The sequence below is a fragment of the Enhydra lutris genome, unplaced genomic scaffold (assembly GCF_002288905.1).
Source record: "Enhydra lutris kenyoni isolate GAN:26980312 unplaced genomic scaffold, ASM228890v2 scaffoldscaffold12, whole genome shotgun sequence".
Classification (NCBI taxonomy): domain Eukaryota; kingdom Metazoa; phylum Chordata; class Mammalia; order Carnivora; family Mustelidae; genus Enhydra; species Enhydra lutris.
This window is the reverse complement of record NW_019154096.1, coordinates 2,107,449-2,119,514: the sequence shown is the minus strand read 5'-3', so window position 1 is coordinate 2,119,514 and position 12,066 is coordinate 2,107,449. Positions and strand designations below refer to the sequence as shown.

The window sequence follows — 12,066 nt, the reverse complement described above, 5'->3', positions numbered from 1 at the left end:
ACATTCAATGTGTAGATTGCTTTAGGTAGCACAGACATTTTCACAATATTTGTTCTTCTAAACCATGAGCATGAAAAATATTTCCATTTCTTTGTGTCTTCCTCAATTTCTTTCATGAGTAGTCTATAGCTTTCTGAGTACAGATTCTTTGCATCTTTGGTTAGACTTATTCCTACTTATAGTTTTGGGTGTAATTATAAATGGGATAGACTCCTTAATCTCTTTCTTCTGTCTTGCTGTTGGTGTATAGAAATGCAACTGATTTCTGTGCATTGATTTTATATCCTGACACTTTACTGAATTCCTATATGAGTTCTAGCAGTTTTGGAGTGAAGTCCTTTGGGTTTTTCACAAAAAGTATCATATCATCTATAAAGAGTGAGAGTTTGACTTCTTTGCCAATTCAGATGCCTTTTATTTCTTTTTGTTGTCTGACTGCTGAGTCTAGGACTTCTAATACTACGTTGAATAGCAGTGGTGATAGTGAGCATCCCTGCTGTGTTCCTGACCTTAGGGGAAAAGCTCTCAGTTTTTCCCCATTGTGAATGATATTCACTGTGGGTTTTTCATAGATGGCTTTGATGACATTATGGGATGTACCCTCCAAACTCTTCACAGTGTTGGGATCAAGAACGGAAGCTGTACTTTGTCAAATGCTTTTTCAGCATCTACTGAGAGTATCCTATGGTTGTTGTTCTTTCTTTTATTAATATATTGTATCACACTGGTTGATTTGCGGATGTTGAACCAACCTTGCAGCCCAGGAATAAATCCCACTTGGTCATTTGAATAATCCTTTTAATGGACTGTTAGATCATATTGGCTAGTATTTTGGGGAGAATTTTGGCATCCATGTTCATCAGGGATATTGGTCTGTAATTCTCCTTTCTGATGAGGTCTTTGGTTTTGGGATCAAGGCCTCATAAAATGAGTTTGGAAGTTTTCTTTCCATTTCTATTTTCTGAAACAGTTTCAGGAGAATATGTATTAATTCTTCTTAAAACGTTTGGTAGAATTCCCCTGGGAAGCCATCTGGCCCTAGACTGTTCTTTTTTGGGAGATTTTTGATTACTGCTTCAATTTCATTACTGGTTATGGGTCTGTTCAGATTATCTATTTCTTGCTGGTTCAGTTTTGGTAGTTTATATGTCTCTAAGAATTTATCCATTTCTTCCGGATTGTCTAATTTGCTGGCATACAGCTGCTCGTAATATGTTCTTATAATTGTATTTCTTTGGTGTTGGTTGTGTTCTTTCCTCTTTCATTCATGATTTTATTAATCTGGGTCCTTTCTCTTTTCTTTTTGTTAAGTCTGGACAGGAGTTTATCAATCTTATTAATTCTTTTGAAGAATGAGTTTTTAGTTTCACTGATATGTTCTACTGTTCTTTTGGTTTCTACTTCACTGATTTCTGTTCTGATCTTTATTATGTCTCTTCTCCTGCTGGATTTAAGCTTTATTTGCTGTTCTTTCTCCAGCTCCGCATGTGTAGGCTTAGGTTGTGTATTTGAGACCTTTCTTGTTTCTTGAGAAAGGCTTGTATTCCTAAATACTTTCCTTTTAGGAACATCTTTGCTGTATCCCAAACATTTTGAACAGTTGTGTTTTCATTTTCATTTGTTTCCATGAATTTTCTCAATTCTTCTTTAATTTCCTGGTTGACCATTCATTCTTTAGTAGGATGCTCTTTAGCCTCCACGTATTTGAGTTCATTCCAAATTTCCTCTTGTAATTGAATTCTAGTTTCAGAGCATTGTGGTCCAAAAACATGCAAGGAATGATCCCAATCTTTTGGTACCAGTTGAGACCTGATTTGTGACCCAAGATGTGAACATTTCTGGAGAATTGTCCATGTGCACTAGAGAAGAATGTATGTCCTGTTGCTCTGTTGCTTTGGGATGAAATGTTCTGAATAGATCTGTGATGTCCATCTGGTTCAAGGTATCATTTAAAGTCCTTATTTCCTTGTTGATCTTTTGCTTAGATGATGATCTGTCCATTTCAGTGAGGGGGTGTTAAAGTCCCCTAATACTATTGTATTATTGTCAATGTGTTTCTTTGATTTTATTATTCATTGGCTTATATAATTGGCTCCTCCCATGTGAGGGGCATAGATATTTAAAATAGTTAGATCTTCTTGTAGGATAGACCCTTTAAGTATGATATAGTGTCCTTCCTCATCTCTTATTATAGTCTTTAGTTTAAAACCTAATTTGTCTGCTAGAAGGATTGCCACCCTAGCTCTCTTAAGTCTATTAGCATGGTAAATGGTTTTCCACCACCTCACTTTAAATCTGGAGGTATCTTTGGGTCTGAAATTAGTCTCTGGCAGACAGAAAATCAATGGGTCTTGTTTTTTGTTTTTTGTTTTTAATCCCATCTGATACCCTGTATCTTTGATTGGATGCATTTAGCCCATTCACATTCAGGGTAACTATTGAAAGATATGAATTTAGTGCCATTGTATTGTCTGTAAGGTGACAGTTACTCTATTTTGTCTCTGTTCCTTTCTGGTCTGTTACTTTTAGGTTCTCTCTTTGCTTAGAGGACCCCATTCAATATTTCCTGTAGGGCTAGTCTGGTATTTGCAAATTCTTTTAGTTCTTGTTTGTCTTGGAAGCTTTTTATTTCTCCTTCTATTTTGAATGACAGCTTGGATGGGTATAATATTCTTGACTGCATATTTTTCTTATCTAGTGCTCTGAATATATCATGCCAGACCTTTCTGGCCTGCCAGGACTCTGTGGATAGGTCTCCTATCAATCTAATGTTTCTACTATTGTAGGTTACAAACCTCTTGCCCCGAGTTGCTTTCAGAACTTTTTCTTTGTCCGGAGACTTTTAAGTTTTACTATTAGAAGACAGGATGTTGACTATTTTTATTGATTTTGAGGGGGGTTCTCTGTGCCTCCTGCATTTTGATGCCTGTTTTCTTCCCCAAATTAGGGAAGTTCTCAGCTATAATTTGCTCCAATATACCTTCTGCCCCCTCTCCCTTTCTTCTTCTTCTGGGGTCCCAATTACTAAATATTGTTCCATCTTACAGTATCACTTAGCTCTCAAAATTCTCCCCTCCTGATCCAATAGTTGTTTATCTCTCCTTTTCTCAGCTTTATTCTCCATCATTTGGTCTTCACTAATTTTCTCTTCTGCCTCATTTATCCTAGCAGTTAGAGCCTCCATTTTTTATTCCATCTCATTAATAGTCTTTTTCATTTTGACTTGGTTAGATTTTAATTCTTTTATTTCTCCAGAAAGGGATTCTCTAGTATCTTCTATGATTTTTTTCAAGCCCAGCTAGTATCTTTATAATCGTCATTCTGAACTCTACTTCCAACATCTTACTAATATCCATATTGATTAGGTCCCTGGCAGTTGGTACTGCCTCTTATTTACTTTTTTTTTTTTGATGTGAGTTTTTCCATTTTGCCATTTTGTCCAGAGAAAAATTGATGAATGAGAGAATAAAATGCTAAAAGGGTAACATGGACCCCCCCAAAAATATACACTAAGCAAATCAGAAACTGGGGGGAAAAGAAAGGAAAAAAATAAGAATATGATCAAGCTGGTGACTATAACAGAGCCATACACTAGATTTTGGGTATATTTTGATCTGTTAGAAGAAACTGCCTTCCAAATGCTAAAGAAAGAAAAACATATATATATATATATATATATATATATATATACACAAAAATAAGGGTAAATACAATGAAGGGATGGAATATGACTATAAGGGTGAAAATGGAAAAATATTTTTAAAAATGAATTGATAAGAAGTTGGTTTGAAAAAGAAAAACAATAAAAAGGAGATGAGAATGTGATCAGGCCGGAGACTAGAACAAAGCCATACACTAGATTTAGGGTATATTTTGGTCTGTTAGACGATACTGTGTCCCAAAATTTTAAGAAAGAAAATCTCCTCTGTGTGTGTGTGTGTGTGTGTGTGTGTGTACACACACAAAAAAAGGTTAAATACAATGAAGGGCTAGAATATGACTTTAAAAATGAAAATTAAACAAGATTTTTTAAAAAGGAATTGATATGAAGTAGGTTGAAAAAGGAAAAAAGAAAACTTCAACAAAAAAATAAAAAGAAAAAGAAAAGAAAAATTTTAATTAACTTTGAAAGACTAAAGAATCATGGGGGGAATGCCATGAATTTTATATGCTCTATTCTCCTAGTGCTGAAGTCTTGCAATCCTCACTGATCGGTAAACTTGGTCTTGGCTGGATGTTCTTGCTGATCTTGTCGGGGAGGGGCCTGTTGCAGTGATTCTTAAATGTGTTTGCCATAGACAGAATTGCACTGCTCTTGCTAAGGGCCAGGCTAAGTAATCTGCTCAGGTTTGTTCTTGGTAGCTTTTGTTCCCTGAATGCTTTTCATACAGCTTTGGAGGACAAGAATGGAGAAGGCCCTCAGCCCTGGAGGAGCCAAGAGCCCGGGCCCCACTCCTCAGTGCACCCTCAGAAAAAAGCAATCACTCCCATCTCTCTGGTCTCTGGCTGCACTCAGTGCTCACCCAGCATATTACCGAGCACTTCTATCTCTGTACACAACCCCATCTGGAATCTCCAGACCCAGCAGAGTCCTCCAGCACACTCTTGCTCCACTCCTCCTGGGGGAAGAAAGGGGAGTCTCCCTGGATCTGCCACTTGTGGGGACCATGCTCAAAAAGCAGTGGCCCAACTGTGTGCCTTAGATCACAGTTTATGGCAACCCCGAGCTGAGAGCCCACTCCATGGTCTGCTTTGCAGCTGGCTTCCCTGGTACTTGGGAACTCTGCCTCACTCAGACATCCCTGGTCTTTCTGTGACCCGAGGGTCCTCAGACCACACTGTCCCAGTGAGGGCTCTATCCCCTGCTTAGCCTCTGGAGCAATGTCCCTCAGTAAAGCAGACTTCTAAAAGTTCCAATTTTGTGCTCTACTGCTCTACCACTTGCCAGGAGCCAGCCTTTTCCCCCACAGTCTATCTTCCCATAAGTAGCCTCAGATTCACTTCTCTGCACGTCCCACCTTCCAGAAAGTGGTCGCTTTTCTGTTTCTAGAACTGCTGCTCTTCTATCTCCTGTTGAGTTTGTAGATGTTCAAAATAGTTTGATAACTATCTAGCTGAATTCCTGGGACCAGATGAAATTTAGGCCTGCTATTCCTCAGCCATCTTGCTCCTCCCCTCCCAAAAATATATGTTTGAACAGGAGAAATTCCTAGCATTGGCTAAATAAAACAACATATTACAATACAACCCAAGATGTCAAATGTTGTTCATTAAGCTGTCAAATCTAAATGCATGATTTATTTATTTAATTTACAAGTTCCAAAGTTTGATTTACATTTAAAAAACTTGAAAATGTGACATCCCATGAATTTGAAAATAAGTAAAGGTAAACCAAACTTAAAATGCACAAAGTATTACATACATAACAGATGATCCAATGTCTTACCTTCATCATGAATTTCTGTAAGGGCAAAAGAAAAGAGAGAAAATATTAAATAGATATTATTTCAAAGACTTGTTTTTAAATATCTCCTATTTACAAAGATTCCACCATTCAAAATGAAGTTATGTGAACAATAAACATAAAAACCACACTTGCTGTGGTGTCAAAGGGAATTTAATATCAACTACATGCTAGAGAAAAGCTGTAGCACACAAAACTTTTGTAGCTCTCTTCAAAAACGTCTTTACATTAGTTTTTCCTATTCCTGTGAAAACATGCTCCTCTACTTTAATGCGTGACTCAATTCACAACATAGCTAAGCACCCAAAACAAAACAAAAAACAAAGGTAAAATTTCAAAAACTATACTCTGAAAATGCTTTACATTTTTTTATTTCATCTTTTGCATAAAAATGCCATGATATAAACAGCAATGCAACAGAGTTTTGTAAAAACTGTGGATTAGAAACAGGTAAGGTGGATTATAAAATAAAATGCTGTGATAAACTGCTCCCATTTCATGCAAAATAACAATAAGCAAGTCCTACACACTACATATTGTGAGACATGATTTTCAAAGAAAAATCACAAAAACTTCTTTTTCCTTTAAAATGACACAGCCTCTTCTCACAATTTACATTTATTATAATAGCTCTTTTTTGCTTCTAAAAACATAGTAAGTACATGGCATAGCCTCATTTTCTTTTAGACCCATAGAGTTTGACCCCCTCTTCTTAGGAGAAGTACACAGATGAAAAAGAGCTATGAAAGAAAAATAATATTATATTTCCAAACTTAGGATTAAATTTCATTGTCACAGCATGTAAGCCCTACAGAGAAAAGATACACATATTTATATTCATTTTGGAGAAAACAGCAAGGGGAATTTTTTTAACATAGATATTTGTAAATACCACCGTAGTGTTCCTGAAACATATGTGCATAGTAATTTATATATAACTAAATGGCAACTCTATTGTGACTCGATTTTTTTTCTGTGTTTAATATTATAATTTGGTTACAGTTTTATTTGTTTAAATAATCTCTACACCCAAGGGGTGGGCTCAAACTCACAACCCCAAGATCAAGAGTTGCATGCACTTCTGACTGAGCCAGCCAGGCACCCCTGTACTATTACAATTTTAAGGAAAAAGTGTAAAGAACCATTTCATTCCTAGCTTTAAAGACATAGGCTGTTTGGTTACATTTTTTAAGTGATAATGGTAAATGACAACAGAAAACTTATTTTCCATGATGAAATGGACCAATCACCTCCTAAGTGTGACCTCTGGTGATACATATAGCTATCACTACATGAGGAATTAGGAAAAATCATTTTTTAAGGCTTAATTCAGAGAAAAACAAAAATCCAAACTTTTGTTACAGACCATGGTTTATGACAGATACTTTATTCATGAGGGTTGTTTTTTTTTTTAATTGATCTAGGTTTTGGAGATTTTTCCTTGGGAAATGTTCTCAACCAATATTATCAGTTATCTAAAGTTAAACTAGTTCAGGTCTGCAGTAAATAGGAAAAAAAGAATGGTCAGGGGAGTCTGAGGTCTGCTATTCACAGAGTCTAAATTGTGTCTAACTATAAGAAGGGCACGTCACAGGGGAGAATAATCTGGATATAGAGCAAATGAGAATGAAAACTGAAAATTAGCAAAGGCTAAAATATCCATCTATAAAATGAGAAACAACAGCAGATGTAGTAGACTCACATTATCGAAAGATAATCAAAAACTTAAAAGATTACTTTGGCATTACTGACAATAGCTATTTGTACAAATCATCTGTTGGTCCATTTAGCTTAAGGGCTAGTGATAACAAAGTGGTAACATTGTGAGAAATGGATCATTCAAGGTAAAAAATGCAAGATACATTAAAATAAAAAGGATAAATATGTTATTTTAATCTCAGTGCAAATGCTGTATAGGTATGACAAAAAGCAACAAAAAAGTAAAAAAAATCCTTTAAGCATTGCTGACTTGATTAAAAACAAACAAACAAAGGAACCCATGCATAAAGATAAATACTAGAGAACAGGCTTGATGTAGGTTGGATAATATCACCTTATGCTTACAAGTTTACACTTATTTCCCTCACGGAAAGATAATTAGGTAAAAGCTAAAATTCTATTAGATGAGATACAGAAATGCAAGATTATAAACACAGTTAGAGTCCAGACACCACCATGAATTGACACTGCTTTCTGTCTTGCAAGAGACTGGTGAAGGATGAAACCCAAGGGGAGATTTTAGCTCTTTAGGGTGAAATTACAAGTAGCTGTACCTCAGTGTCCTGGGTTTAGTGTAATTACTTCAGAATTGGTAGTGAGATGAAGCTTCGGACGTGAGCAAGGGTTGGAGGCACACCGTGCATTATGCAAAATGAACACGAACCAGCAAGAGAAAAAGCACTTCTTACGCTTTAACTCCAACAAAGATGGCCCTGGGGTCTAATGGGTGGCAAACTCGAGCAGAACAGTCTTTGGTCTAGAAGAGTATGTCATTTGATCTAGCACATCAGAAAGACCTTAGGGATTTTCTCAGCATATGCAAATGATCATGAGTAGAAAAACAAATTGAATAGCAATACTCCACTCTGAAAACTGTAATCAAACACTGGACATCATGAGAATGCATAATTACATTCAATCTACTGCTGGTATAAAGAAACAGTGATTCGGGTGCGGTAAAAAGCTCCCCTACCATAACTATGCCTTTCAGTTCAACCTTGAGTTTTCTAAACTGTTATTTCAGCTTTGTGAAATGACAGTTGATTAAAAAAAAATTAATATTTCTGCCTATGGACCTGTTTTAGAAGTTTTAAAAGAATCTTTCTGAAACAGCTTTTTAAAAATCATATAGATACAGAATTAGCACAAAATAAAATTTGGTGGCTTGTCACTAAGAAGAATTATCCAATACAACAGTCTAAGGGACTAAGGCAAATGTCTGACTCAGGAGTCCGTTTAAAATGAAGTTCCCATTAGGGGGATGAAATGTCCTACCCTGTAAACAACCTATCCATCGAATTTCATCTCGTGGGTCACCTTTTCTTTCCATGTCTCAAGATGCTAGGATCTCTCCATGATCTTCCAACTGGTTACCTCTCCTTTTGAGTGAGGATCCATCTGGTAAACTTCAGTAGGTCAAAGAAAGAAAAAGGTATTTCACCACCAAAGACATGGGGTTATTGGTGGCTTTTTTTTTTTTTTTAACTAAAGTCTAACTGACATGCAATGTTCTATTAGTTTCAGGTGTACAACCTATTCATTTGGCAATCTATACATTACTGGATGCCCCACAGTACGTGTAATCACCATACCTTACTACAGTATCACCGACTATATTCCCTATGCTGTGCTTTTCATCCCTGTGACTTATTTTATAACTGGAAGTCTGAACTTAATCCCCTTCACCCATTTTGCCCATACACCCCCCCCCCATCTACCCTCTGGCCACTACTAGTTTGTTCTCTGCATTTATGAGTCTATTTCTGTTTTTTGTTATTGTTGTTTTTCATTTTTTTTTTGTTTTTTAGATTCCACATATAAATGAAATGATACAGTACGTATCTTTCTCTGTCTGACTTACTTCACGTATCATAAATACCCTCTAGGTCCATCCATGCTGGTGGCTGTTTTAAGTTAATAATGTTCCCAACATATTTCAGGGAAAGAAAGAAGTTTAAGATTAACTCCAAGTTCCAAGTGTGTATCAATATAGACTATCAACTAGGATATATGGATATACACTTGTAAAAACAAAACCCTCAACTATTTCTCCTATGATGACATCATATGTGAATGCTTAAATTTCCAGGGACACCCCACTGAAAATATCCAAGACTGAATTGGTGGACAGATGTTGACTAGAGGCCCAGAAAGCATTTAAAAGAGGCACAGCTTCCAGCCCATGAAAGAATAATGGTACCTTAATGATAAAGCCCAGGGCTATGCTCTCGCATTGTTCATATTAATGACGATCCCTGGCATCTAGTGATATGTGCATGCTCATACTTTTAAAAAATTCATTATATTCTGGGGGGCAGATCGGTAGTAATGTTGTCATTTTCAAACTATCAATAACTCGGTCCAGGCAAGGTTTAAATGGACTGCCTTTTCTTTTGAGTGTAATGGATTTGACATATATGCAGAATTCTCTAGTTCTTCTTTAGAAGGGTAAAAAGAAATTAATAAAAAAATAAATTATTCTTATATTTCTTTCTTATATATCTATACACATAGATATATAATTTATATCTAGTTCTTCTTTAGAAGGGTAAAAAAAATAAATTATTCTTATAAGTTACTATAAACCTCCCATTTTATCTCTCAGACAGATGTTTGTAAATCACTGAGCTACATGAACATCCACAACATGAAGCAGAAGAACTATTTAGGGCTTTCCTCTTTGGGTAGCTTGTCTGGTGAAAAAGAGCGCTTCAATCAAAAACAATGAATTGATCTCCACACAGACTATACAGATCATACTGACCTGAAGATACATAAAGCCTCACCTACGCTCAGACTACACTCTACATAGAGAAAATTGTGTAGATCAAGATGCAGAAGATTCCATTTTTTAAAACCATTTCAAACATGAATGAACCTTGATAACATGAAAGCATTTCACAGACCCTCACATAATAGTACTTGCATAAGAAAACACATCATCTTCTTAAAAACTGCTCTGAGATAGGAACATTTGAAAGAACTTTGTATCATCTTAACAATTACAATGGCATCAATGTATTCTTAAAAAGAGCAAGCAAATATACAAGACCTCATTTGGTCTATAGACAACCCCTCATGTATAAAAATATCACAACCCTTCCCATTCCTTCTCCCCAACTCCACCTGTAACCTGCAATCCCAGGCCCCACGTTAGAGACCAGTGCTATGGATTAGGGGTGCCAGAAGGCTGGGGTGGAGCAGAGGAAAATAACAGGCAATCAATCCACCTATTACCCAGGACTCACCAATGTTATTCTCCTTTGGTGCATGAAGAGCAGCATTTGATTACTCAATGGGCTCATGATTACATGCAAAATACTCAGAGATGCTCAAAGAGACACTGGGAAACAAGTGGAGAGAGGGAAGGAGGGAGGGAGGAAGACATTGATTAAGACTGATTGATCGACCTTGGATGAAGCTATCCAGAATCATGTTATCAGAAAATGGATAAAGAAGCCATCTTAATTTCCACATATATGTAAGTTTTAGAATGCTCCTAAAGGTCTTCGTCTGGGGTTGTTAAATGTACTACATAGATAAATATAAGAGCGTTTAAAGTAGAACACCTGTCTCAGAATGAAGTGATGGCAAATACTACCACATTCTAAACCACCTAAGCAGGGATACTAAAGGGGGTGGCTGAAGATCCACTTGCTGTCTTTGGCTGATCCCCAGTTCTGGTCTTCCAGAAACAGATGGAGAGCAAAGAGATGGTTTCTTAGAGGTAGGTTTTGCTCTCCCCCCACCCAAGCTTGCCTTTACCTCAAGCCTAGCAAGTGGGGGCTTCAGGGACACCTGTGTCCTCAGGAAGCAGGACACTAGAGACCAGCATCTGACTGTGCCTGAAGATCAAGGGGAAGAGACACGCTCGCTAAGCAGGCTGTGTCCACAGAGTGCAGGGCTGCCACTGGGAAGTGGCTTGCTACCAACAAGCAGACTGGCCGTCCTAGGAAGAGCCAGCCTAAGGAGGTCTGTAATGCCCCCAAGAGAACTTAGGACAAGGCAGTCATCACCACCGACCAGTTGAGGGACCACTGGTGGTAGCAAGAGAGCCACAGGTGAGATTTCTAGTGATGGGCATGCCCCCAGAAAACCTTCCCAGGTGCCCCCGAAGTCAGCTTTAACACCAGGCAAACCTGATGAATGGCACTGCCATCAATAAAGACACCCTGCCAACTCTCCTCTTCTCCCATGTTTCCACTGCACCCTGAGAGGGGCAGGAGCTCTGGACAAGGGGCAGAAGTATGAGGAACCCACCAGCAAAGTGAGACACAGCTCCCCACAGCCCTTTCCCCTGCAGGCCTCCCACCACCAAGACAAGTAACTTCAGACTTCACCTATTACACAGGATTGGGAGATTTAATTACCAAAATGAGACTTATAACTTAAAATGACTGAGGGATATCTTACAGTCTGAATATAAGAAAGGCCATAGGACCCATCCTAATTTAACTAATGGGATGGAGGAGAACAAGCCCCACTAGAGCAGGTAGGTAGGTAGGCAGTTAATATGTTTTTGGTTGCCCTTCAAGGTACCTGTTAACAGTAGAATTTCAAACTTTTAATGACAAATGCATAAGATTTGAATTACACAAGTCTTCAAAGAAAGAAAGAGCTCAAATCTAAAATTTATTGAGTCCTATGCTCACAGTGATTATCAGTTTTCTCAAATGAATCCAGCAAGGTATTTTAATTATATGATACCTAAATGGCAGTATATTCCACCACCCATGTTTTATTATTAATATAATGGTAATATTTTAGAACAAGAAGAACTAGTACAGATACTAACCCTATAGACAAGATTATAATCTACAGAGAACCCACATAAGGTGAAGAACTGCCTGATTTTCAGCTCAATATTACTTCCATTACTTTCT

At 37.3% G+C, this 12,066-nt stretch overlaps 1 protein-coding gene across 1 annotated transcript in view; it reads right to left on the bottom strand.

The window, feature by feature from the left end:
• LOC111144745 (ryanodine receptor 2) overlaps positions 1 to 12,066 on the bottom strand; it is a 549,385-nt gene that overhangs the window by 413,455 nt on the left and 123,864 nt on the right. Inside the window, 1 exon segment of the mRNA XM_022499183.1 lies at positions 5,447 to 5,461. Coding sequence (XP_022354891.1) covers positions 5,447 to 5,461 — 15 coding nt within the window.